The sequence below is a fragment of the Eumetopias jubatus genome, unplaced genomic scaffold (genome assembly GCF_037043125.1).
Source record: "Eumetopias jubatus isolate StellerSeaLion01/CBP00866 unplaced genomic scaffold, mEumJub1_p1.0 scaffold_7, whole genome shotgun sequence".
Taxonomy (NCBI): Eukaryota; Metazoa; Chordata; class Mammalia; order Carnivora; family Otariidae; genus Eumetopias; species Eumetopias jubatus.
The window spans coordinates 113546335-113573966 of record NW_028274813.1 but is presented as its reverse complement, the minus strand read 5'-3'; the positions used below and the strand labels follow the sequence as shown (position 1 = coordinate 113573966).

The 27632-nt window shown below is 51.5% G+C and overlaps 2 protein-coding genes across 6 annotated transcripts in view; one reads left to right on the top strand and one right to left on the bottom strand.

The window, feature by feature from the left end:
* Positions 1-22061, top strand: part of EDC3 (enhancer of mRNA decapping 3) — a 61353-nt gene extending 39292 nt beyond the window's left edge. For both annotated transcript variants that reach the window (XM_028100081.2, XM_028100082.2), the window contains 4 exons: positions 1262-1597; positions 14818-14971; positions 16938-17155; positions 19591-22061. In XM_028100081.2, the coding sequence (XP_027955882.1) occupies positions 1262-1597; positions 14818-14971; positions 16938-17155; positions 19591-19925 (1043 nt within the window). In that variant the 3' untranslated portion in view covers positions 19926-22061. The remainder of the gene's footprint in view (positions 1-1261; positions 1598-14817; positions 14972-16937; positions 17156-19590) is intronic.
* Positions 22062-22463: 402 nt separating this feature from the next.
* The window catches only part of CLK3 (CDC like kinase 3), a 29089-nt gene continuing 23920 nt past the window's right edge, over positions 22464-27632 (bottom strand). For 3 of the 4 annotated variants that reach the window (XM_088024890.1, XM_088024891.1, XM_028099979.2), the window contains 7 exons: positions 27101-27217; positions 26194-26360; positions 24931-25025; positions 24716-24845; positions 24385-24467; positions 23835-23914; positions 22789-23642 (listed from right to left, as the gene is read on the bottom strand). In XM_088024890.1, the coding sequence (XP_087881016.1) occupies positions 23165-23642; positions 23835-23914; positions 24385-24467; positions 24716-24845; positions 24931-25025; positions 26194-26360; positions 27101-27217 (1150 nt within the window). In that variant the 3' untranslated portion in view covers positions 22789-23164. Of the gene's footprint in view, positions 23643-23834; positions 23915-24384; positions 24468-24715; positions 24846-24930; positions 25026-26193; positions 26361-27100; positions 27218-27632 lie in introns of all 4 variants that reach the window. The other variant, XM_028099980.2, reaches the window with a different exon arrangement.

The window sequence follows — 27632 nt, the reverse complement described above, 5'->3', positions numbered from 1 at the left end:
GATGGTTGGGAGAGTTCTGTGGGGTGTTCTGTCTTGGCTGCCAGAAGAGTAGTTAACTGGTGTGTAATGGCCAGATAGAGGGTGCCTGCTGTTGGTGTTGCTGTGCATCTTGGTGTGGTCACTGTAGAATCAGGTCAGTATGGTCCTTGTCATATTTGATGGTTCAGAAATTGCTTACCGACAAGTGTTGAGAAAAGAGATCACATTAAATAAGAGATCTAAAAACAGGTTTATAAATCAAAATACCAACTTGTAGTGATAGATGTATGCCTGGCTCAAGATCTGGAATCTCTCTAAAGCAGAGATTCTCTCCTGCTGGGGTCTAGGCTGAGATCAAATAAAAAATCAGAAGGTTGCTTGCTTGGTAAGCGTAGAATTAGGAGTCAGTTGAATATTCTGTTCCTGTGAGCTTCAGGTTACAAGGAGTTGGACTTATTTTACTTGGGGGGGGGGTGGTATTTCTCTGTTAACTGTTGCTAGACATTTGAGATCAAACCACCCAGACCTGTGGGAAGAGACTGCTGTACTCTTCCCCTTCTACTTTTTTTGATATTCAGTTGTCAAAAAAGCCTCTGTCATGGGCGCCTGGGTGGCTCAGTTGGTTAAGCGACTGCCTTTGGCTCAGGTCATGATCCTGGAGTCCCGGGATCGAGTCCCGCATCGGGCTCCCCGCTCAGTGGGGAGTCTGCTTCTCCCTCTGACCCTCTTCCCTCTCGTGCTCTCTATCTCTCATTCTCTCTCTCTCTCTCTCTCAAATAAATAAATAAAATCTTTAAAAAAAAAAAGCCTCTGTCATTACTAATTTCCCTTTTTTAAAAAAAATATTTATTTGACAGAGACAGCGAGAGAGGGAACACAAGCAGGGGGAATGGGAGAGAGAGAAGCAGACTTCCTGCTGAGCAGGGAGCCCGATGTGGGGCTCCATCCCAGGACCCTGGGATCATGACCTGAGCCGAAGGCAGACACGTAACGACTGAGCCACCCAGGTGCCCCAACTAATTTCCTTATGAAGGATAGAACTGGTTAAGATTTCCAGGAGTCATACTTATTTTATATTCCCTGTTACTTGGGTAATATATGAAATCTATTATGCTGTGAGATTTGTGGTAGTTTGTGCTACTTAATATGATCTAGAAATAGCTTACCTTTACCATCTTCACTTTGATTCCTGTAACACTCTCCATAAAAGACTAATGTATTTTCCATTTCCACTGAGTGCTTTCTGTGGGCACACTGACCTTAGTCCCTGTTTTTTCTCTAGGGTCATCTAGTAGCAGACACCCAAATCAGGCAACTCCAAAGAAAAGTGGCTTAAAGAATGGCCAAATGAAGAATAAAGATGACGAGTGCTTCGGGGATGATATCGAAGAGATCCCAGACACAGATTTTGATTTTGAAGGGAACCTGGCCCTCTTTGACAAGGCAGCTGTGTTTGAGGAGATTGATACCTATGAGCGGAGAAGCGGTACCCGTTCCCGGGGCGTCCCAAATGAAAGGCCAACTCGGTACCGCCACGATGAGAACATCCTGGAGTCGGAGCCCATTGTCTATCGGCGGATCACAGTGCCCCACGGTGTGAGCAAGGAGTTCTGCACGGGTGAGTTGCACAGCCCTGCATCCCACCGGCTGCTCTCCCCTTTCGGTTACGCTGAAAAGAGAATGACCTAAATTCTGAATCAGAGTCTTGTAGTAGGAATTAACTGAAGTGGCTTTGTGGTTAGCTATTATTATTGTCTCTTGGGAAATGTGGTTAATATGGCATTCTGCCTACCAGGGGGGATGTGGGGGTGTGGGGTAGGGGGCTGATTTCATGTCCATTTATATCCACGTCTGACAGGTTCTGGTCTGCTCTTTATTTAGTGTGTCATGATTAACAACTAAAGGCATAGGAGCCAGCTGTCTAGATTCACATAATCAGATCTTTGGCTTTTCACTTTGGCTTGCCTGTTACTACCTGTACATTTCACCAGAAGTTCAATTCTGTTTTACTAGTTGTTGGGGTAAAAAACAGAGATGGACGGTTGAAACCACTGGCTAAAATTGGGGTTTCAATAAATTACATTTGTTTACTATACTATCCTCATCTCCTACTACCCCTGGTCAGGGAGGGTTTGGCTAGTCCTGTTTCTCACGTAACAGAGTAGTGCCTTGGTAGTTACGTCAGTCATTGTATACGATAGTCTAGTCTGTTGCCTCAGTGGTTTTAACATTAGGATCTTTTCTTCAAACGTGGCATTAGAGGGGCACCTGGGTGGCTCAGTCGTTAAGCGTCTGCCTTCGGCTCAGGTTAGGATCCCAGGGTCCTGGGATGGAGCCCCGCCTCAGGCTCCCCACTCATTGGGGAGTCTGCTTCTCCCTCTCCCACTCCCCCGTCTCGTGCTCTCTCTCTCTCACTCTGTTCTCTCTCAAATGAATTTGGAGGCAGATAAAACCAGCTATAGGAGAGGTGTAGTCTACCTCATCCCTGTCGCTTCTCACTAAGCCACATTATTATCTGGGCTTCTTCAAATACAGTTGGAAAACCATTCTTATTGAATGATCTTGAAGAGCTGAAGGAGGAATCATAATCATTTTAATTAAGTAGAGAAGGAACTAAATACAATATTCATTTTGGTTTGAGGGTTTGAATATAGGGAATATAAATTTGGAACAGTAGTAGCGGTTATAGGACGTATTATGGAGATGGCTTAATTACATTTGGAGGAAAGTCAGATATGGCGTGGCTTTTTTGTAGACAGCAGTAAAGCTGTGTTGTATTTGGTTTGCTGAGTATAGAAGTTTGCACGTGCTTTCCATGTGGGAAAAAAAGGCTGTCAGGCTAAGAGAGTACCAAATTATTTTTCCATTGTTTGCAGGTGGACTCTGGTGGGCATACCTCTTTACTAAGGTAGTTTCCCTAAGTGGCACTGACATGTGACTTCCTGAACTCTGATTTTTACCACCTGTGTTTAGGCAAACAGCCCAGCTCAGAATCAGGCTTCTGATTCAGTTGCCAGGTGTTAAGCTTTTCAGAGGCAGCCATCATCCAGCAGGTCTGGTAGCACACTCAGTTCCTGCTATTCATCTGCCCCTATGGCTCCCCTCTTTTACTGCCCTCATTTGCGAAATAAGCCACCTCTGCTGGTAGCTGTCTGAGCTGAGGTGGTCTGGTCATGCAACAGGTCGTTTCCCTAAATTTCCTGAGCTTGAGGAGATAGAGCCTACGTTGGAGTGAAGTGGCTAAAAGGAATAGAATAGTAGACTCAGGAAAGATTCTCAGATCTAAAAGAGCCTGAGAAAACATTGCTAAAGTAGACAAAGGGGAGGGTGGGAATTTTTTCCTACTACACGCTCCACCTCCCCAATTTGATTTTCACACCTTGTTTAATTAATTAATTAATTTTTAAAAAGATTTTGTTTATTTGTTTGACAGAGAGAGAGACGGCGAGAGAGGGAACACAAGCAGGGGGAGTGGGAGAGGGAGAAGCAGGCTTCCCACTGAGCAGGGAGCCCGATGCGGGGCTCGATCCCAGGACCCTGGGATCATGACCTGAGCCGAAGACAGACGCTTAATGACTGAGCCACCCAGGCGCCCCACACCTTGTTTAATTTAATGACAAGTAAAAAGTTCCCTTCTCTCGCATGAAACTCTTTTTCCAGAATTGCCATTAACAAGCGAACAACAAACCACATGAGCTGGTCCTCAGCCAAGCGCTCAGGTATGGTGGCTTGTGTGTGCTGGTGACCAGTTGCACTTCATTGAGTCATGACAGTGAGGGGATGAGAGGCCCTGCAACTTCATGCCGTCTGGTTTTCCTCTTTGTCCTCAGTAGTGATAGGAGTGCAAATGAAGCCCTTTTGCCAAGCAGGGTCTATGCTGGAAATAGAGCAAGCAAGCCATTGCCTTGCTGAGCAGCTTCTCCTACAGGTGGTTTTTATCTCTGTTCCAGCAACAAGACCCAAGCCTCAGTTTCTACTCTTACTCAGATAGTGCATGGCTGGGGTCTTCTAAGCAGATGTTACAGTCAGAGTAAGGCAAACTATCTAGAATATGCGGGGAAACAACCTAAGACCATGTTAGTGTTAGGTTACTTGTTCACTTAGTATGATTTTCTCATTTTGCAGATGAGGACATTGAGGCCCAGAGAGATAAAGACTCTTACAAACCTTATCTATCACATTTCCTTTTACCTTCGGAAGGTAGCTAGGTTAAAGAGGAGGAAGAACAGTTTCAGAGGAGATGGGCAGTGTAATGGCACAATAGACTACGGTCATTTCTCTTTAGTGTCCTCAGAAACGGACCAGCTTAGATCAGCAGTTGTGGAGGGTGGCTTGGATAGCTCCCCAGCTAGCCTTTTGGCATTCATGTCCTAGAACCCCAAATACCTTATTTTCTGCTAATCTCCAGGGTAGCAAAAGAACAACATGTTTACTACCCATGTGGTGTGATGGCTTGCGTCTGAGGATTTTGACAGCTTGCTGCTGGTATCCAGCACATTGACTGCGTGCTGAGTGGTGTCAACAGTTTCCAAGCCATTATGCTATAATTGCTCACACTCCTCTTGGCAATAGGAGAGAGAGAGAGAGAGAGAGAGAGAGAGAGAGAGAGAGTGTGTGTGTGTGTGTGTGTGTGTGTGTGTGTGTTATGGGGGCTATGGGGGCAGTGTTATAAAAGGTCTGTTGATTGGGAAAACACATTCAGGAAGCAACTAAGTTTAGCTCTTTGTTTAACCCAAATCTTTTCTCTTTGGAAAGCCTTTTTGAGTCCTTTGACAGTGCTGCTGTCTCCAACAATCACAGATTCTAAGACATTCCTCCAGCTTGGACTTAGCTTGCTAAATAATGCTATCCAGTGGTCACATACTTGTTTATTAAGTTTGGCTGTAAAATGTGAAATGTGTGTGAGCACTCTGTTCAGTGGTAAGAGGTTCTCAAAGAACACTGGTTAGGAGAGAGGTAAGGCTTCAAAGAAGAATCTTTGCTCAACATTCATATTATTCTAAAAGAAATAGGTTAGTCTAAATACTGTTGCTTATTTTGTGTAAGTCACTCTAAGATCTTGTATTCGTTATTAAGCTGTATTAGGAAGGGGCGCCTGGGTGGCTTCTTCGGTTAAGTGTCTGACTCTTGATTTCAGCTCTGATCTCAGGGTCCTGGGATCGAGCCTTTCATGGGGCTCCATGCTCAGAGGGGAGTCTGCTTGAGACTCCCCCCCTCATATGCACATGTGCACACATGCGCTGTCTCTCAAATCTTTTTTTTTTTTAATCTAAAAATGGTATTAGGAATGGAAGGATACCATACATGCCTGGAGTCCAGTGGTGTGGATGTTAATTACACTGGATGTTGAGAGTCAGGAGAGGTCCTGAAGGCTGGGCTGATCAGGAACAGCTTCACAAAGGGAGCAGGACAGAAGCCTTGAAGTATAGGCAGAATTTCACCAGGCAGAGAGAAAGAGGAGACGTGTGGGTAGGCTGGTAGGTGCTGGTGAATAGTGTGAGTAAAGGGCCGTGTGGGAGATTGGCCATCATCTGGTTTGGCCAGGAGGGAGAGTGTTTGTGTGGGGGAGTAGCAGGAATTAAATAAGCTTTGGACCACAGAGCCTTGTGTGTGTATGCTATCGTTGTCCTATGCCATAGGGAACAGCTGAAGGATTCTGAAAATGACATGATCCGAGTCTCTTTTAAGAAGACATAGTCTTTTTTTTTTTTAAGTTTCTATCCATTTGACAGAGAAAAAACACAAACGGGGAGTGGAAGGCTGAGGGAGAGGGAGAAGCAGGCTCCTTGCAGAGCAGGGAGCCCAATGCGGGGCTCGATCCCAGGACCCTGGGACCACGACCTGAGCCGAAGGCCGATGCTTAACCGACTAAGCCACCCAGGAGCTCCAGGAAGATTCAGTGTCTTCAGGAAGACTGGTCTCATGATAGATTTCAGGGTGGAATGAGAGGAGAGATACCAGAGTAGGAAGACTAGGTTCATACCTAACTAATGTACCAGAGGTTTGGACCCCTGAATGGAAAGGAAGACAAAGGTGTGAGAGAAGTGATGAAGGGGAATTTGATGGTTGAAAGCAGGTGGAAAAGAGAGTGGAGGATTCAAAGGCATTGAACCTGTGGGGCAGGAAGAATGGCACTGAGAGTCTAGTTGTCGTTAGATTGCCTGTCTGTAGCGGGCCAAGTCTGCATGGTTTTGTGATTTCCCTCCTGCGGTGCTTTGTGGCTGAGCTTGGAGAAAGCAAATAGTAGAGTAACCACACTGAGAGAGAGGTCAGGGAGTTATTAAAAGCTTCAATGAGGAGGCTTCTGTAGAGTCAGAGAATGGAGTTATGTAGCCAAATGGGGGCTACTGAGCCTGTTGCCTTATCTGTAAAGTGGAATAAAATTGTCAATTAAATGAGATCATGTGGAATAGCAGCTAGTACAATGCCCAGTTTATGATTGTTAGTTTTTTACTTCAAATATGAATTGCAAAGGCTGCCTCAGTAGGGTTATTTCAAAGCATCGAGATTTATAAAATTTATACTATGTGTGAGGCACCATTCTAGATCCTCTGGGTAAGTCATTGTCACTCCAGGGGCCTTACAGAGTAACTAAATGTTATAGAGTAATTTGTATTACTCTGTAATCAAATTATAGAAGTGTATACAAGGTTTGGAGGTGGCAGCAAGGGGATGGTGAGAGTCTGGTTCAGGAGAAGCAACATAATTACATCAGTGTCATAGTAGTGAAAGTTCACTGGGTATTTACTATGTCACGGGGAACCATTCTAAGCACTTCATGTAGGTCACAATTTTCATGGTGCATCTGTGAGATTGCAGTGTTCTCCCCATTTTGTTATTATCCCCGTTTTGTTGGCATTAAGTGATCCAGTAAGACTTTGAAATCAGGAATGATTTTAAAGTGTCTCAAATTCTTCATTTCCTGAATGCTAATAAATTTTTCTTGGGTATATTAATTCAAGAACCCTTCCTATTGGGTAGAATTCTTTTTTTTTTTTAAGATTTTTATTCATTCATTTGCGGGAGAGACAGAACAAGCAGGGGGAGAGAGAGAGGGAGAAGCAGACTCCCTGCCGAGCAAGGAGCCCAATGTGGGACTCGATCCCAGGACCCTGGGATCATGACCTGAGCCGAAGGCAGACGCTCAACCATCTGAGCCACCCAGGCGCCCTGGGTAGAATTCTTACTTAACTTCCACCATTTGTTTTGGAATGGTGCCCTTCTGCCTTCTGCCCTCAAGTGTTTAGAAGCCCAGATGGGAGGCAGCAGGGTGCTGTTGGTGCAGACAGTGACTCTCTGTGGTTGTCCCATTTGCTTTGCTTGAAGGGTGTTCCTTTGCCTCCATACTATCTGTCTGCTGAGATTTGGGGAGCAGCAAGTATATGAGGAGGATGACCTGAAGTAGAGGTTTTTATTTGTTTGTTTTTTTAAAGATTTTATTTACTTGACAGAGACACAGCGAGAGAGGGAACACAAGCAGGGGGAGTGGGAGAGGGAGAAGCAGGCTTCCCACTGAGCAGGGAGCCCGATGCGGGGCTCGATCCCAGGACCCTGGGACATGACCTGAGCTGAAGGCAGATGCTTAATGACTGAGCCACCCAGGTGCCCCTGAAGTAGAGTTACTGTTTACTGTCTTGAAAAAGGATCAAGTCCAAGTTTGAGTGAGGCACTCTGGTCTGAGCTTCCCTTGAGTCCAGCACCACTTAAACATGCCCATTTCTCTTGGTAAAAGCAGTTCTCGTTCCTGCTCTGAAGGGGAGCTGCTGGTGAAGCCACAGTCGGTGTGTTCCTGCTGCTTTATGGCTTGTCTCTTTACTCTTCCCACCTTGGCTAGCTAAATCTTTGAACTTAAGTGAGGATGTGTCTTGCTCTCAGGACAAGCTTGACATTCACGTTTGAGGCTGGCAGTTGTCTTCCACAGCTAGTGTTCCATTTCTGCCTCTGAGCTCTGGCTGCCTTCTTTTACTTCTTGTCACCAAGAGTCCCTTAAGAAATATTCTGATGCTTTTAAGACCAGCAGTGTGCTTATCTCTTGAAGAACAGATAATCAGGAAGTCTGCTTTGGGTTTGTGTGTTCAACAGGAATTCAGGAAGAAATAAATCTTTGAGTTTAGAAGTGGCCATTGAAGAATTTTATCCTAAAGGTGGTGAGACCTCCTTCAGCGATTGTGCTCCTCAGAGCCACAGGGACACATCAGGAGGTAAATTCTAGGAGATGTTCTGGATCAGAACGCCTGCACTAACACACCTGTGCTGCAGCAGGTGCCACTATAACTTTTCATGGAACAGAGTTAATCTAGTTTCTGAAATGATGTCTCTGCAGGCAGACTTTCTTGTCAGTGACTTGGTTGATTTTAGGAACCTCAGGTTCTAATCAGATCCTCCAGTGCCAGGAGTTGAGGGAGTAGTCAGCCCTTTAATGTGGTGTCCTTCAGAGTTTCTGCGCCTTGATAATCAGGTGGATACTTGTCATAGGCCTTGGCCTTTAGAGCCTTCTGAATTCTGGGCCTGCCCACTACTCTAAGCCAGACTTCACATCAGCCTCGGGGCTCCAGCAGGGAATTTGCATCTGCACAGGTCATCCAGATTTCAGCTTGTGGAACTTTGTTCATGGTTCCTCCCCACTCCACCTGGAGTGCTCTCTCTCCCTCCTGTCCTGACTACAGTCCTGCCTGCCTTTCCAGGCATGGTTGAGAATTTGAACCTATCACCTGCAGCTCCTGGTTTGAGATTTTTTAATTTTTATTTATTTGTCAGAGAGAGAGAGAGCGCGCGCACAAGCAGGGGCAGCAGCAGAAGCAGAGGGAGAGGGAGAGGGAGAAGGAGAAGCAGGCTCCCCCCCAAGCAAGGAGCCTGATGCGGGGCTCCATCCCAGGACCTGGGATCATGACCCGAGCTGAAGGCAGACGCTTCACTGACTGAGCCACCCAGGCGTCCTGCAGCTCCTGGTTTGAAATCTGTACTTTACACGTGTGCTCAGGATAACAGTTTAGTGTGTGTATTTTCTGGTATTTGCACATGTATATTTTCTGTTTTCAGCTAGGCTGTAAAACTGTGGGAAACAGGGTTTGTTTTTGTGTTTTTTTACTTTACTCTCTTGTCTCCTGCCACTCCCCACCCTACCACTGGCTTGATGTGTTAGCTGGTCATCTTTGAAGGCACTTAACTCTCTCTTTTCTACCCCCAACTTATTTACTTATTTATTTTTAAATACTTTAGCCTTCTTTTTTTCCCTTAACATTTTTATTTATTTATTTGAGAGAGAGAGGAAGAGAGTACAAGCGGTGGGGAGGGGCAGAAGGAGAGAGAAGCAGACTCCTTGCTGAGCAGGGAGCCCAACACTGGGCTCTATCCCAGGACCCTGAGATCATGACCTAGATCATGACTTGAGCCAAAAGCAGAAGCTTAACGGACTGAGCCACCCAGGTGCCCCCCCCCAAAAAACTTTTTTATGTTGAAGACAATTTTACACTTTAAGTTGCTAGAATAGTATAATGAACATCATGCACTCTTCATTTAGATTCACCTATTAATATTTTGCCACATTTACTTTATATTAACACACAAGCGCATACCTGAACCACTTGAGATTTAGTCGCTATCATTACATTTCGTTACATTACCCCTACATACCTCCCTGTACATTCAGTAGGATGTTGATCTTAAAACCACACTGTAAGATTGCTCTCAGGAAACAGAGTTAACACAAAATATTATCTAATATACACTCCTTATCCACAGCTCTCCAGTTGTCCCAATCATGTCCTTTATAGCTGTATTTTTAGTCAACAGTTGTGCATTACATCATATGAGATGTAGTCGAGATACAGTTGTATCTCTTGTTTCCTTTAACCAGGAGAATTCCCACAACTTTTGTCATCTCTTGTGATATTGACATTTATGAAGAGTCTAGGCCAGTTGATTTGCGGAATATCCCTTAGTTTTATTTACTGATTGTTCTTTTTTTTTTTTTTTAAGATTTATTTATTTGAGAGAGGAAGCGAGAGCACACATGGAGAGGGAGAGGAAGAAGCGGACTCCCTGCTGAGCAGGGAGCCCGATGGGGGACTTGATCCCAGGACTCTGGGATCATGACCCTAGCCAAAGGCAGACACTTAACCAGCTGAGCCACCCAGGTGCCCCGATTGTTCCTTTTGATTCATGTGATTTATGTTCCATGTGATTCATGTTAAACCTTTTCCCCACGATTTTGGTATCACATCGTAAGAATATACAGTGTCAGTTTGTCTCACCTTTGGGGCTGAGTTAATCAGTTGGTGAGGTATCGTCCACCGAGTTTCTTCTTTGTAAAGATACTTCTCCCCTTCATAATTAATAAGCCATCTTGTCAGGAGGTCCTTTACCTCTTGAGTCCAAAGCTTGTTTCAGTGGAGCTTTAACCTGAAGGAATGAGGTCCAGGGTGGACAGGGGGTTTGTCTAGTTGTTGTAAGTGGGGGAAGGAAAAGGTGGGGAAAGAATCTGAAACATCTCACCCACACTTACCTTTGGTTACAGCTGGGCTCTTACCCAGCTGCAGAATGGAACTCGCTGAGGCAGTTTTATAGGTTTCCTTCCCATTCTTCCATTAATTCCACACATATTTATGTAGACCCGACCAGGCCCTGTGCTGACACTGAAGGCACCGTGAAGAACAGGCTAGTACAGTGAACAAGACAGACACGGTCACTGCCTTCATGGAGCTTGCAGTCTGGCAAAATGGATAGTCCAAAATGAAAAAACAGTTATTTACAAGTTGTGTTCAGTACAGTGAAGAAAATAAGCAGCCTGCTGAGACTGAGGGATATTTAAGAGGGGAAGGAGACAAATGAGAGACTTCTTTAAGAAAAATGAGGGACCAGCTATGAGTGTGGGTAGAACATTGGAAGAGAGAAAAGAGTCCCAGGAGAGGGGACATGCTTCCTGAGGCCAGAAGGGACTTGGAATATGTTTAGGAACCAGAAGGCAGCCAAGGTGCCTTGGAGCGTGGTGGGAGTTGGGGTCCAAGGTAAAGGGGGTGAAGTAAACAGGGGCCAGATCACGGAGGCCTTGTGGGCCCTAATAAAGAGTATTGAGTATTTAGGCTTCTTGTAGCAAATCCTTCTTTCAGAGATACAGGTGACACCGAATTTCATTTTGTGTAGCTTTCATGTAAATCTACAGGGGCTGTCTTGTACAGTGTGGGTCTGAGGGTATGAATTTACTGGTTTATACTCCTGAAAAGAACCCGTGTGTTTAGCTATAGAGAACATACTGCTGGTTACCAGAGGGGAGGTGTGGGCGGTGTGGGTGACATAGGTGATGGGGATTAAGGAGTACACTTGCTGTGATGAGCACTGGGTAATTAAAGTAAGAACTTAAAAAACCAAACCAAACCAGTGTGATATCCCCCCACAGTTGTGTGACCCCCACAGAATGGAATCAGAATTCATAGTCCTGGAGAAATCCCATGCCCTCAGTGAGGCATGGAGCCTTCAATGAGCTGTGTTCCTCATTGGTAACACATGGGGCGCACACAGCCTTTCTAACTAAAGGGCCATGTCAGTGTGAGGATTGAGTTTAGATCGGAGCTGACACTTTGTTGTGGGAGTCTTGTCACACAACCAAAAGGCTGGGAGGTTTGAAGGACAGGGAGGGATGTACACGCAGAAGCTGCTGGAGAAGGTTTGGACATGGTGCTTGAGGGTGTGAGAACGAGGCGGAGGCCTTAAGTCGTATGTACTGGAAGGAGCCTGTGGAAGTGAGAGAGACCTGAAGAAGGGGAGGCCGCAGCAGGCACTGTGGTGGCTGGCCTGTGAGGTTGCAGGGCCCCAGCCTCATGCTGTGGAGTGAGCTGTTTGGGGAGGAGTCTTGTCTCCCAGCCTCTGTACAGAGTGTGCTTAAGCTGTTTTCCTGGATACCCTAAGGTTAATCAGATCCTAAGATGTGCTCTGCTTGTCACGAACTGGCTGTAATTATATCTCCCTTTCTTGTTTCACCGACAGCTGTAAAATACATAGTGAGAGAAACCCTACCAATGGATTTTATTGCCTTGGTTCCAGAACAATGAAGATCCACCTGCCAGCCCAAACATAATTAGGCTTGGCTCATGTTCAGGCTTTGGCAATGTTATTGTTTGCCATTTACACGCTATGTTCTTGGTTCCCTTCCTTTGGAGTTTGTTTTATTCCCTCTGCCTGTTTCTGATAAGCCAGTCTGACTGGTGGTGGGACTTTACGTGTAAATGTTGAAAAGGAACATTTTGTGGTGCTTGCACGTCCCTTTCAGGGAAACGGTGTAGGGTACCGCAGAATCCTAGGCCCTGTAACTGGCAGACTGAGGAGGAAGGACCCCGGCTTTGTCTTGCCCTAGGCTACAAAGTGTGCCAGCTCATCAGCAGCGCTCCCCAGCATCAGAGAGCTCCCCGCTGGAGCAGCCAGCCAGCCGGGGTGTGGGCTCTGCTCTCCCCTCCCTGTACTGTGAGTTTTGTACCTTTCAGGACTGTGAGGAGAAAATGCTCAGCCTGCCTCCAGAGAGCCCTCGGGATGGGAGAGGGAGGTGCCTGCGCCTACAGCACAAGATGTAGACCCACAGGATGCTTGACTTGTAGGGTGACATGCTCAGGACCCCCTACCTTGACCCGTTTCAGATTCACCAGAAAGCAGATAAATGGGTGAAGAAATGCACAGGTCAAAGGAAAGCTCTCTCTTGTGTGACTTTGCAGGTAAAGAGGGTGTTTGAAGTAGGCATGACTTGTCTGACAGGTTTAAGGTGGTTAGTGGCTTAGGACTCCTGAGAATTCCTTTGGCCTTTTCACACTGCTATCAATGATTCCTAATTAGTTCTGATAATATGTGCGTGCCTGGAGCAGGCCATAAAAATGGCTGTTTTAATCAGGTGTTGACATGCAAGGTCAGGCTGCAGCCTCCAGCATTGGAACTTAGGACTGACATTTCGGAAAGAGAGAAGAGACCATCCATGTTCCTGATGGCACTGTTTGTGCCGAGGCCGGGATAGGACTCAGGCAGGTAGAAGGCTTCAGTTAACCAACAGGATAGCATTAATTTTGATGTGTAGACATCTCTTATTGTCATTACTACATCAAGTTACTATTTCGCCTTCCTTTGACAGGATATATACCTTGGTGCTTTGGCTTCAGTCTTTGTGCTTGGATTCCTGTTGTTCAAATGTACTGCCATAGCCTCGTTCTGTGTGGTTTTAAGAGTCTGTGGAGGCAGGGCTGGATATCTGATAGAACTTCAAGAAATTATTTCTGAAATGATCAGGGAGGAAGACAAGTTTTTCTAGACAGGGCTTTGTAACCAATAGGATGGATGATGAACTTCCTGAAAACTTCTACCATAGAGTCAGGCCAGACCAGAAATAGCACTAGGTTTGCATCATTTATATGTTTGAGTACTTGATGAGAACTCACCTCTGTTGATAAATGTAGCTGAAGCAAGTTGAGGAGATGGGGGCCAAAGAAGTAAAGGGTTTATTTCCCTGCTTTTAGGAGTTTACAGTCCAGTATAGATGAAGACACAGGCTCTGAAAAGGCATCTGATCCAGCCAGACAAAACTAGTTACATGCAGTCCCACGATGACTTGCTAATTGGAATCTGTGTGCGTTGGTCTGTCAGCCAGTGAGGCCAAACGGGGCTCTTTGGCAAAGGTCTGCTCCCTTGGGGCCAGGCCAGTGGCTTCTAGTATTTGTGAGATGGCATTGGTTGTCAAGACGAGCTGCTCATCACAGATCACAGTTTTTTACTTTGGTGTTTCTTTCCTGTCCTGGTTTTCTGGGCCCTGAAATGCACCTCGTATGTTGGTGCTAATGCAGGTAAGACTCAAGTGTCTCAGCTGCTGCAGACTTTGGCCTTATAAACCAAGTATTTTCCATGCTGTACTTTGAGTGATTCTCCCTAACCTTTATAGAGTTCCTTTTTTTTATGGCAAATGTTCAAGATTCTTCTGAGTAGGTTGCTTTCCATGTACTCTTGCCCTGAGGTTTGAGCATTAGGTTACATTTGCCCCAAATGTTGGGAGAAAAATGACAAATTATTTGAAAAAACAAGTTGCTCATTAAATTTCTTAAGCAAAGAGGAAGGGCGGAGGAGGAGGAGGAGGAGGAGGAGGAGGAAGTGGGGAGCGGATGGGATGGGCAAGTCATCCAGCTGGGACCTGGGACGGCACGGTGGGGGCAGAGGGCCTAGAGGCTTGGCATCTGTTCCACTTGTGGGGAAGGAGGAGGCTGCTCGTGAGGACAGTCCCACTGCCAGGGGTGCCATTCCCCCCACTTGGAAAAAAGCCTGTTCTTTTCTGACGTGGCGCACAGGCTGCTGTTTGCAGGCTATGCCAGCCTTTCCCTGTAATAACCCGAGCAATCCAGGTAGCTTTGGCTTCTGTGGTCTGAAGCTGAACTGTTACGAGGGGGGCGCCTGGGTGGCTCAGTCAGTTATCGGCTCAGGTCGTGATCCCAGGGACCTGGGATGGAGCCCTGCATCGGGCTCCCTGCTCCGCAGGGAGTCTGCTTATCTCTCTCCTTCTGCCCCTCCCCCCGCTCCTGCTCGTGGGTGCCTGCATGCATGCGCTCTCTCTCTCTCAAATAAAATCTTAAAGAATCAAGTGCTAAGACAGCTTAAGCTTGCCCCTGCTCTTTGGGACTGGGCGCAAGTTGTTAATTCCCCACCCGCTACTCTGGGGGGCTCCATGGTACACCTCCGTCCCACATTAGGCCGACAGGCCAGGGGAGGGCCAGTCTCAGAGTCTTGGCTTTCACAGAATCCTGGCTCAAGTACAAACATTTGTGGATCTGGTTTCCTGTAATCACTTTCCCTTTCTCTTCACCTCCTTTTGAACTGCAGACTCTGGCCTGGTTGTCCCAAGTGTTTCCTATGAACTGCATAAAAAGCTGTTGTCTGTGGCTGAGAAGCACGGGTTGACTCTGGAGCGGAGACTGGAGATGACAGGAGTGTGCGCCAGCCAGATGGCCCTGACCCTGCTCGGAGGACCCAACAGGTAAACGCCTCCGGACTGGCGGGGGCTACGCGTGGGGAGGTGCTGCTCTGCTGGAGGAGTTTGTCAGTGTGCGTCCCTCTGTGAAGTCCCTTTCCTGGGTGCTCTGAGGGTTTTGTTTGCTCCTCTTGCCCACCTCCCGGAAGTCCTCATTATTGTCTCAGCAAGCCGCCCTTTGACCCTTTCTTTCCTGATAACAGCTGGCTTTGACACTCCTGGCTACCAGAGGCCTGCCTTCTAAGAGCCTTCAGAGACTCAGCCTTTGGCACTTGTCCTTCACTCAGAGATCAACCCCCGAGTTCCATACCTGAGAACTTCTAGAACCACCCAGTGGGAGAGCTGGAGTTTGGTGCCTTCCTACCTGCCCTCTGGGCCCATATGTCAAAAGCAGTGCTTAATTTTATTTGTGGTCATTTACTGATATCATGTGCCAATCCTTGTGCTAGGACTAGGGACATGAGAATAAAATACTACACCTGCGCTCTGGAAGGCTAGTGAGGTCTCCAGAAAGTACATTGCGGTGGTAGAGGAAACAGAGGATCATCCGGGAAGCCACAGTAGCATCCAAGCGGAGTCCTGCAGAGGAGGGGTTATTAACAGAGGCCAGCAGGCAGGGCGAGGGGTCCGGGTCTGAGTAGCCTGTGCCGAGGGCGGACAGAACAGAGCCCGTGGTCGTGGCTGGGATCTGTGAAGTCATTCTCTGGAACTGGGAAGTAGAGCTTTGCAACAGCTTCTTAGTAGGGAGCTGAGCTGCCGACAGATTTCAGAAACAGCAGTGTGGGGGCAGGGTGTGAATGTCCTCACCCCGTCACATGGCCCTCTAGCCAGCTTCTTAGGGCTGGTTGTCCTTGGACCTGGCTTTTCTCGCTGCCTCTGACCTCTCAGAAGGGCCATCTCCTGCAGCTCCTTTGAGAAGGATCACCACAGCTAGTAATCTGCTTCATGTGTGTCCAGTACCATGCAGTTTAATCACTGTGCTTTCACAGCTGTGTTTAATTTGGTCCTGATGACTTCACCTTGAAGGTGAATAGTGGCCTGGTGTTTGAGGATGAGCAAGCTAAGGCTCAGAGAGCAGAAAGGCTTGCCCACGTTGGTGCTGCTGGTATGTAGTGGAGCCAGGTCTCCCATCCAGATGGGTCTGTTGCCAGGGTCTGGACCCTGCCCTCTGCTGTCAGCTATGTGATGCCAGGGTCTGCTTTGAGTCCTCCGATGGGGGATGCCTCTGTGAGAGGAAGTGTCTTCAGGAACAGACATGGGTAAGTCAGATGCCACAACTCAGGTGTCTGTCTGAAGGGAGAAGTGCTCATCATATTTCCTTAACATGCAGATGTAGTGTGGGAAATGAATGGTTTGGTATATATGCAGAGTACATTGCTAAATTCCCCCAAATGTATTTGGAGCACAGGGGTTTCCTCTCTGGAACAGCATCTGTCATCTGCCTCCCTTTGGGAGACTAGTAAGTGACTGTCATTGCTAAGGAGGGACCTAAGCCCATTTCTTGCTGTCCATCTCCCCCTGCCTTCCGCTCTGGAGGCAGACCACACTGCCTGTGAGTTGGGAACAGCTCCAGAGTTAATCTTCCAAACTTCCTTACCTATGGCTCAGCTTTGGATGGCAGGATCTGGAAATTACTTCATCTCTTTGCTAATCAGAGTTTGGGCTTCGCAGGTCCCACGGAACATTTACGTGTTTCTGGTCAGAGAGCAGTGTTCTGGCAACAGTGTTCTATGGAATGAGATCTGGGTGAACTGCCTGTAGTGAGAGGACCCAGCAGATGAAGTGACACTGAGGTGTGGGACCGTGGGAATGCCACCTTGTAGTCCTGGAGTTGGGTGGCTTTTCACCCCCTCTGGGACCTGGGGCTGCCAAGAACTTGGAGAGCGACAGGTGCCGAGAGGCGCTCGTCTGGTTTAGGGCGTAGGGATTGGCAGGGCTGCAGCTGATAATGCTAATTTACCTTCTGTTCCAGGTTGAATCCCAAAAATGTTCACCAGAGGCCCACAGTGGCCCTGCTGTGTGGCCCACATGTGAAAGGGGCGCAGGGGATCAGCTGCGGAAGGCATCTGGCCAACCATGATGTCCACGTCATCCTCTTCCTGCCCAACTTTGTCAAGATGCTGGAGCCCATCACCAACGAGCTCTCTCTCTTCAGCAAGACCCAGGGCCAGCAAGTGTCTAACCTCAAAGGTGAGCACTTGCGTCAGGCTGGGCTAGGGCCTCGGCCTCCCCCCTCCTCACGTAGTTTGATGGTCTGATGCTGCCGCCCAGTGGCGACGGGTGGAACATCACGGATGCAAGGTGTCCTCTGCCTGTTAGGAGTCTTTGTACACGAAGGAAACACTTTGGGTGTTGACTTGCTTACTTCCCATCCCTTCGCTGTCCTCCTTCTCCCACTGCTCAGATGGAGTGCTGGGGACCCACTTGTTCACTTTACAAACATTTATGGAACAGGTACTACTCCTGACACTGAGGATGTGGCAGTAGACTTTTTTTTTTTTTTTTTAAATTCATGCTTCATTCTACTTAGGACAGACAAAGAGACAAAGAAGTAACCTTTCTGTTAGGCCAGATGGTGGTGTTACGGAGATAAAGTAGGGAAGGGAGCTAGAGAGGGTTGGAGGGTTGCGTAGGGAGTAGCAGAATTAGACATTTCAGGGTCAGGTGTAAAGGGCCTGTGGATCACTGTAAGGGTTTGAACTTTTACCCTAGCTGAGATGGAGAGTCACTGGAGGAGTAAGTAGCAGGAAGGTAGAATTCAGCTCAGATTCCAAATGATCCTCTAGCTGCTGTTGGGGAGTAGACTAGAAGTTTACAAAGAGAGGTGTTAAGAGGCTATCGTGCGAAACCAGAAGGAGATGCTGGTGGCTGTGTGGAAGCCCCGATGATCTCAACCAGCTGGTGGTAGTGGGAGAGGAGGTGAAGGGGGGTTAGTTTCTAAGTTAGTTTTGGAGCTAGAGGCTGCAGACTGGATGTAAGGGATGTGACAGGGAAGGGTTAAGAACAACTGCAAAGTGTTTGGCCTGAGTGACCAGAAGGATGGAGGTGCCATCCTGAGATGGGAAGACTTGTGGGAGGAGGTTTGGGGAGGAAGGTGCCTGTTGGATATGCAGGTGGAAATGCTGACTGATACAGATGAGTCCGCAGGTAGGTGAAGGGGTCCAGCCTGGAGTGCCGAGTGTGTAGGTGGGAATGAGCCCTAACGAGCCTGGATAAGCTATCTTCTAGGAAGAGGTAGGGAAGTTAAGTCTGAGTTCTTTGGTTACAAGTCAGGGAGTTGAGAGAGCAGCTCAGCGGACAGGGAGGGAGAAGGAAAAGCAGGAGAGCCTGGCACCTGGAAGGCAAGTGAAGACGGGGTGTGGTGCGGTCAGCTCTGCCAGCAAGCCGCTCTAGGTTAGGCTCAGATGAAGGTTGAGAATCAACCACTGGATCTTGCTGTGTGGAAGCCCCTGATGATTTCAACCAGAGCAATTTCAAGTGGGGTAGGGTGGAGGGGACAAAGTGATTGGAGTGGGTTTTAATGAGAGTGGGGGAGGAGAAGAGAGAAGAAATACGAAGAAAGGGCCTTGCCAGGGGTCAGATGGCAAGTTGGGGCCAGACCCTGGGCCAGAAGCTCAGTCTCCTCTCAGGCCAGGCTCCTGTGTGCATGTGGAAAGACCCTGTTCTCACTCTTGAAAGTCTCCTGGCCCCAGGTAACATCCCCCCACCCCTTGTCCTGGTGGTCTGTTCTAAGTAAGGAAGCCCTGAGTCCCTAATTGAGAAATATCATTACTGTAGCCAGGGGGCGGGTCTGCTCTGGGTTCCCCCGCTTGAGATCTGTAACATGAAGCCTTGTTTTAGGCAATTCTTCCTCTGCCTACCTAAAAGCTTTCCAATTTCAACTCCAAGAACCAAGTCTGAGGATGCTGACTTTGAATTTGGTCTGATTTCTCCTATTCTCAAATTATCCTCTTAGGCTGGTCAAGACTTACATGGTTGTTGAGACATCTCTTCTTAACGCTGCCCCTCCCAGAGGCTTGGTTTGAGCAGAGAAACTTTTTTAAGTGCCTGGAGAAGTGACCGGTTCCCTCCCTATCCCTAAGATTGGGCTGTAAGGAGAGCCCATTTTCATGAGATGGGGTGGGGGCGCGGGGCGGGATGCAGCAAGACCAGGCTGGCTCCGGTTGGGTGAGGAGGCTAACCCAAGGCTCTGGCCTGCTTGCAGTTGTTGGGCCACTCCACACATGGCCGTCAGCGCCCATTTCTACTGGGCTCTGGGCAGGGCTCCCTGGGAGGGCTGACTCGGCAGTCGGCTCCCCCTTCTCATAGCTCATAATGTACTTAGGGTGTTAGTTGGATGTGCATCTGCTGCGCCCAGAGATGACCTGCACGGCCAGCAGCACGACACTTCGGCCTGGGGGCTCCACGAGGACAGTGGTCCATCGGGCTGACACGTCCTTAGTCTCTGGTACCCAGCCCAACCTTGGAAGTCCTGGGGCCTGGCCCAGCCTTGAGAAAGCCGGCCTGTGGCGAGGCCTCGGAGTGGTGTCAGAACAAGACCCCCTTGGGGCCATCTGGGTTCTGGTCCCCACCTGGGCTGCTCTCTGCTTACAGCGATTCCCATGTGCCGCTCTTTCCACCCGCAGATCTGCCCTCTAGCCCCGTGGACCTGGTGATCAACTGCCTGGACTGCCCCGAGAATGCCTTCCTGCGGGACCAGCCTTGGTACAAGGCAGCGGTGGCCTGGGCCAACCGGAACCGGGCGCCGGTGCTCAGCATCGACCCGCCCGTGCATGAAGGCGAACAGGGTATCGACGCCAAGTGGTCGCTGGCTCTGGGCCTGCCTCTGCCGCTGGGGGAGCGTGCGGGCCGCATCTACCTGTGTGACATCGGCCTCCCCCAGCAGGTGTTCCAGGAGGTGGGCATCAGCTACCACTCACCCTTTGGCTGCAAGTTTGTCATTCCATTGCACTCTGCCTAGAGGGGCTCTGGGCTAGTTGGACCCTGCAGTCCCCTGCTGCTCCGGACACACTGAACTTGACAACGAACGCCTTAAGGATGTGAAGCTTCATGGACCTTGTTAAATTTTTTCGCTTTTGGATTTGTTTCTTCTGTGAGAGAACAGATCATATTTAAAAATGACCTGTCACCTGCCCATAGCCGAGGAAGGCTTTCCCACTGGGTGTCCTGGGTGGGTGGCAGGCTGAGTGGCTCTCAACATCTCTACACTTGGCCCCCTGCGTGGCTGGGTGGGGCTTTGTTTACAGACTTAGGCAGCTCACGGACCGAGTTTCAGGTTTACAGTCACTGGGGCCTGGGCCAGCACCTTGCGGGGTGGGGTGGGTCCTGTTTGGGGGCCTGTTCTTGCTCTGGCTCCGGGTCCTCTGCCCCCCGCCCCCGCTCCGGGCGGCCTTTCCCCTGATCATGTCGAACCGGCTGTGCTGCAGCTGCCGCCAGAGGGCAGACTTGCACTCCGTTCATTTTGAGGGCTTTGGGGAGGCCTTCCCAGAGCCCCACCACAAGTTGATTTGGGGACTGTTGACCCTTTCTCCTGAGCTGATGCAAGTTTTATGCTGGGATTTTTTTCAAGGGTCCTTCTTCCTTTCCACTCCATCACTCTGAGACGCAGGGAAGGGGGTGGCATCAGGATGGTTTTACTGTATTGGGATTTTATACTGTTTCTCTGTTTTCAGCATAGGTAGTACGAGATTATGTTACTATAGAACCACAGTGCCCATCTTGCCAGCAGTGCCCCCAGCCCCATACCCTCTCTGGCTGGGGGCAGAGCCTTTGCCTAGTCTGGGGCCAGAGCCCTCAGGGTGCAGCTTTAATGTTCAGTATTGGGGAGGTCCCTGGGGGAGCCTGGTGCTGAGCCAGAAGAGGCTCCCTGGTGCTTCTGTCTTAGGCCACCACTACCCCGCTCCCATCTCCTTGCCTGCCTGTATACCCCCCTTTCTTATGCCCCCCTGTCTCTTTTCCCTGAAACAGTCTTTTGCAGCTGTCGTCCCAGAGCAGCCCAGGGCCCCACCCCAGTTCTTACAATGTCTGGGCATTGAACCCTTTATGGTTGTCCACTGTAGATGAGTACGCTTGGGGCCAGCGCCCTATCTCAAAAGATGCCAAAATGAGGCTAGTTCTAGATGAGCCAGCTGGCGGGGCTCAGCCATGGGAGCATACTGCTGCTCAGATCCTAAGGCAGGAAAGCCCTTGGACCTCATAGGCTTAGACCTTGGAGGCTGGTTTCAGAACAGGAGCCATGCCCTGGAGTCCCTGGCAGGGGCCAGGCCTTCAGGCTTACCTTCTGCTCTCTGCCCACCCGCTCTGCTTAGGGGGGTGAGTGGGAGGGCTCACCAAGGATCACGGACACAGGGTCGGTCCTGCTACCATGGGCTTCGGGCTACTTAACGCTTTTCTTATAGGAACATAGCCAGGAGCAGATGAGGCAGGGCAGAGGGCTGGTCCCTCCTTCCCTCCCGTCCTCCCTCAAATGTTCAATTGTCTCCAGCAGTGGGAGGAGGCCAGAGATTGTGAGCCTTGTTGTGTGTACCCTCCCTGAGCCTCTGCTCACTCTCAGGGCCAAGAAGCTCCCAAGATAGAGCCCTCTCTCTAGGGGCAGGGTCACAGTCTGCGGAGCAGTGCTGGGTTATAGGCATTTTAGTAAGCAACCATTAAACGGTTTCTGGGTGCCTGCCTGTTCGTGCAGTAAGGTCCCCCGCTTGGGCACGGTGGAAGAGGAGCTTGAGGAGCCCTGGCTCAGCAGACTCTGATTGATCTGGTAAGTTGCAGTGGCGCTGGGGGGGTGGGCCTTGTTGAGGGGCCACTGGGAGGTCGTGCCCAAGCCTGTCTTCTCCCTGTGGGTGGCTCTGGAGCCTCTTCCTGCCCTTAGCCTGGGCCTTCCCCGGGCCTGTTAAAGATCAGCATGATTCCTCTACCTTCAGCTCGTTTCAGAGGCATCCTGCCCGCCCGCCCCCCCAGTCCCCAGGGAGCCCCAGTCAGGTGGTCAGGACCATCACCCATGCAGCTCTTGGGGAACCAAAAACCAGCACTTAAAATAAAGCTGAATGACAAGAGTCCTGGGCTCTAGTAAATTGCTGTGCGGGCCGCAGTGAGGTGCCGCCCCCCCCCCCCCCCCCCCCCGCAGGAGCCCAGCTTGGTTGGCTCACGGTCGCCAGCCTTCAGTTGGCCACAGTTCTCGGGCAGGTGCAGCCTGAAGTGGCAGCTGGTGATGGGGCCAGGAGAGGTGAAACTATATGCTGCCAGGCTAGGCCCGGTCAGCCCTTTGCCTTAGGTTCCGTGGGGCCTAGGGGAACCGGTGCCTTCTAGCAGGCCTGCCACCTCCGGGCTCTTCTCTGGGGCCCAGAGGGCCACCCGGCATCTATCTTGTCACTGGCTAGCCCTTCCGTGCCAGCCTAGTTCACACTTAGCTCTCCACAAGCTGAACTGCTAAGAAAGACTTTATTAATAAGGTAGGGGGAGGGGAAGGCAAGGAGCCTGGAGACGGACACACCGGTACCAGGGGTTACAAACAGTAAGAAACACTTTATTATAACTTTACAACATATAAATAGCTTGGGTCAAATCTGTGCTTTCTGGCAGCTGGGCATCAAGTCTCGTCCCCTGCAGGCTCCGGCCTTCCTTCACATTGCACTGTTCGCTGGGTGGCTCTGGCCCTGAGGCCTGGTGGTGGAGGTTGGAGAGAAGGCCGGGCAGCCCAGTCCTGCGCTCCAGCTCGTGGGGGGGGAGGGGGGGCTACGCCTGTCATCTGCTTGGGTTGCGGCTGGTGTGGAAGGACCGCTCCTCAGGGGTCAGGCCAGCAAAGAAGGGGTGCAGCAGGGCCTCCGCCAGTGTGATGCGCTGGGCAGGGTCAAATTCTAACATCCTCCTCATCAGGTCAAACAGCTGCACGTGCTCCAAGGAGTCCTGGAGCATGTAACTCTGCTCAGGGACACAAGGTGCCTCAGTGTGATGGCAGGGTCGTGGGAAGCCACAGCAGGTCCCTGTGCCTCTGGGAAGCCTTGCTGCAATAGGCTGAGGAGGCAGTGCTGCCTCCCTGGAGGACTACTTCTGCCCTCCTGGACAGTGAGCCGCTCCTTTTCCTCTCATGCCTGCGTAGAGCGTTTGGCTCTGAACTTGTCAGGCTACTGGGTGGTCTTGCTGGCTCGGTGCCTCTGCCCCCGCATGCAAAGTCCTGACAGGTGGGTAGAATCACCTCTGCAGAATTCACTTGTCCGGGCACCAAATGCAGTTGACAGGCTCTCTGGCCAGGTCTATGTCTTCCCTCCCCCTCACCTCAGTCCTGCCTAGTTCTTCCCAAAACTGAGAGGAGAGGGGGACAGGAAGCAGCAGGGTCTCTGACATCTGGCTCTTCTGGTGTTCCCCCATTACATCCATAGCCACCCTGTGGGGAAGGGGTGGGGCTAAGGGCCCTTCGGGGGCGGTGTGCAAGCAGCCCCACAGCCGGCCGGCACCCAGCAGCCTCGGTGTGGCCTCCCATAGAGCTGGAGCGAGGAGGCAGCCTTTAGCTGCCTGGCCTGTCTCTGCTGTATGTCTGCCCAGTGCCTGGGGTCTCCTTGGCATGAGTTGAGCTGGGGGAAGCCAGAAACTGACCTTCAGAGGTTTGCAGTTCTCCTTCACATACCGGCCATCAGAGCTGTTCTCATCCCACACCAGGCCCCCTTTGTAGAAATATTTCTGTTTCCTGAAAGCAAAGGAAAGGAAGGGGTCAAGCGCTAGGGGTGGCAGGGGGAGATGTGTCTTGGGCGGGGGCCGGGGGGCTGGCCCGGTGCAGCAGGGCGGGAAGGTCTGGGCAAGTGGTCTGCCAGGTCACTTGGAGTGGGGGACAGGAGGGAAGGCTTCCAGGAGCCCCGAGGGCACCAGCAGGGCTCCTTACCTGGTACGGTGGATCATGTGTGATGGGATGGGCCCTAGGATCTTCTCCATCATCACCAAATGTTCTCGGTTTTCATGGGTCTATTGGAACGGCAGGGATAGAGCAAGCAGGGGTCAGTACCAGCCTCTGGCCCCTCAAAAAAAATAAGGGACACTCCTTGCCCCCAAGAGATGTGAACCCACCAGTGAACAGTAGTCCCAGCCTCTGACCTGGTGGCCAGCCTGTTCGCTCAAGGTCAAGTGCATGCTCCCTAACCTCTCGGGTGGACTTGTCCATCACTGCACCTCTCTCCAGTGACTTTCCCTTACTCTTCCCAGAATGTGCCCCTGCCCGGCCCCTCTCTGCACCCTCCCTCAGGCTGTGCCCCCTGCCTCAAATGTTTGCTCCTGCCCTGAGCACCCCACTGCCCCGACCTCAGGAGCCCGAGTGCGCCAGCGTGCTGCCCGAGGGGGGCGGGGGGCGGTCACAGGGCTCCCCATGCCAGCCCCTGTAGCCCGCCCGAGGAGCAGCGCTCAGGCAAGCCACATGCTGTGGGAGGCCTCAGCCTTACCTGGAAGAGCGTGAAGCCCCGGTAGTACTCGAAGAGAATGCAGCCAATGCTCCAGACGTCGCACGGCTGTGCCCAGCCCAGCTCTGAAAGCCAACGTGGGGGGAGACCGTGAGACTCAGCCCTGGGCTCCCAGGCCAGATGTCAAAGGACAGCTGCCGCTCTGGCGAGGCGGGGTTCTTGCCCAAACCCCAACAGAAGACCCTTTCTGTGTAGGGCCAAGTGAGCCACCACAGTGTGACACCGGCCCCTGGGGGCAGGTGCATCCCCGCCTGTAGTTCTACCCTCCTGGCAGTGGTCCGCTTTATCGGGTGGCGGCTATCCAGTCACTCACCAAGGATCACCTCAGGTGGGCGATAGTGACGGGTAGCCACAATGGTCGTGTGATGCTCGTGGTCAAAGGTAGCACTGCCGAAGTCAGCTACCCGGATGCTGGTGTTCTTCACCGACTTCTCCTCACAGCTCTGACAGGCAAGGAAGCCAGGTCAGGAGTCTGGCCCGGTGGGGGACCCACCCCAGGGCGTGGCCCTGCCCTCTCCCGGCCCATACCTTGTGCTCATTGTAGAGGGTTTCAAACTCCGAATTCACAAACAAGATGTTCTCTGGCTTCAAGTCTGTGTGGGTCAGCTGGTTTTCATGTAGAACTGGGGAAGCAGGAAGGACAGAAGCAGAACGTTGAGAACCCCGGCTGCTTCTCAGGCCCCTCTGCCAGCGCTGGGCCAGATTTCACCTTTACAGCTGGCCTGCCGGCGACCCTCGCACCCCCGACCTCTGCAGGGGGCCCGGGGAGCAGAGCGGTCTCTGCCTCCACACTGGCTTCCCTCTCACGTTCTTGGTGCTTGGGGCCTTGGCCGGGTCTGATACTTTACAAAAGGGGCAGGGGATGCTTTTCCCATTTAGAAAACCTCCTCAAGTCTCTCCCGGAGGCTGCAGCATCAGCCTGGGGAGGCTCCCTCTCCCCGGCACCAGCTACATTATTTGTGGGTCCAGGGCAAAATGAAAATGCAGGTCCCCTTTTTCAGAAGTTTCAAAGAATGTTAAGATAGCAACAATAGAACACTGAACTAAAATAATAACCACAGGGCCACCCCTGAAGCCAGCCCTGCCTCTTTCCCTCAGCCTGGGAGGAGACCTCTTACCTTTCTCCTCCGGTCCCCGCCCCACCAATGGTGGCACCCGGCTGCCACCTAGCACCTTCTGGCTCCAAGCTCCCAGCTGGTGGTCAAGACCTTCCCCGAGGTATGACGCACCTCTCCCCAACAACGGGCCCTCTCTTCCTCAGAGTGAGTTTCAGCATGTGCTGGAGTCTGGGCCCTCACTGAGCAGCTCCCCTCGCTGGGAGTGCTCGTCCCTGCTCCCTCCATCTGTGCAGACCCCAGACAGCCTAGCTCTAAGGCCTATCTACCTCCTCTCCAAGGAACCTCTGCCCTGCGCAGACCACCACATCCTGCGGTGCGCGGCACATGCACCTCCAAAGGAGGCTCCGAAAGGCCAGCAGGCAGATGGGAAGGGACGGTCGGGTGGAGGGTCTGTGTGGGCAGCGCCTGGGGCTGGGATCTACCAGTCAGCCTTCAACCTTTCCATCCTCTGCAGGACGGCGAGCTGGGCAGATTCTGGAGCACTCTCTCCTTTCTTCCTGAGTGCCCGGGGCATAGGCGGGCTCAGGCGCCCCTAGAGGCGACCGAAGCCTCTCCCTCCTCCCAGAGAGTCCTCCCTGAAAGCCTTTCAGCCCAAGGGGACCCGGCGCCTCTTGGGCCGGGCATGATGGCAGCGTGCTGGTGTGCACGGGGGAGTGGTGGCACACACACTTACATCGGAGGGCGTGGCAGAGCTGGTAGGCCATGTGCCGGACGTGTGGCAGGGGGTAAGGCTGGAAATTATTCTCCTTCAGGAACTCAAAGGTGTTCTTGCCCAGGAGCTCAAAGGCGATGCACATGTGACCATGAAAGTTGAACCAGTCAGACATCAAGACACACAGGCTAGAGGAGAATGATGGGGGGGTGGGTGGGGGTGGGGCTCAGTCTCTGCTGGGGGCTGGCTCCCCGCCCCTCCCTCAGGTGAAGCTGGTCCCTGCTCCCAGGCCCCTGGGTCACACGTGCTCATGAAAAAAAACCATTGGTTACAGACAAGGAGCATGTCTCCCATCGGAGGTCACCCAGATCAGCTCAGGGGAGGACTAAACCTCCTCCTACTGCCACAGGGGGAGGCTGGTCCGAGGGGTCCTGCCCTGTCGACTTATGACATGGCCATAGTCCCTGCACCTCAGAAAGAGATGGAATCCTGCCTTTCTTTCTCCAGCTCCTGGAACTGAGCTTCCTGAGCCTGCACGGCTTGCACGGGGCTGGCGGGAGAGGAACTGCTCAGCGCACGCGTGCGAGCCCCAGCAGCTTCGGGGCTGCGTCTCGTCTGACCGCCACCCAAGACCCCCGCTGTGAGCCACGAGGCCCCTATTTACGGAAGCGGGCCTGGGAGGCGGCCTCAGCACACACCACACAATGGCTGGGGTGGAGCCTGCACTGCAACCCGAAGGCTCCTCCGGCAGGGCCCACTGGGCCACCTGTCCTGGCTCTGGGCCCGGCCGCCCGGCCCTGTGCGTCAGGAGAAGGCCTGGCGCCAACCAGGTGAGAGAACACGGCTCCGCCAGTGGGTCTAGGCAGTTGGGGCCAGAGCGGACACCATCCCCGCCGAGAGCTTCCCTCTGGTTCCCTGTGACACTCACAACTTGTTCTCTTTATCCTTCTCCTTGATTTTTTTGAGAACGTTGATTTCTAGCCGGGCGGCCTCCCGGTACTTGCCCACGTTGCGGATGATCTTCAGGGCAACCTGAGACTTCCCTCTGGGATCCGGGAAGGAAGCAGAGGTTCTCAGGAGAAGGGCCCCTGCCCTTCTCCCCCCACCCTCCACCCCGATCTGGCAACTCCTGGCAAACACCATTCAGGAGTCCAGGAACAGGAGTTCCTGGTGTCTGGCGAGCGCAGACACCTGCCCCCCAGCCTGCCCCCGGGTGACGCCACACCTCCACTCTCCCAGCAGCAAGCTCCCCTGGCGTCTCTGAGTTAGCGCGTTGGGGCCAGCCTGGCCTTATCTGATGCCAGCCACTGCCAGCTCCCGGGAGACTGCGCAGAGGAGTAGAGGCCTAGCCCGCCGGCCAGCACCGGAACCAGCTCACTCAGTAACCCGACCTGTAGGCCAGTCAGCCCTGACCCTGGCCAGGCCATCCCAGCCAGAACCTTCTCGCAGCACCTCTTGAC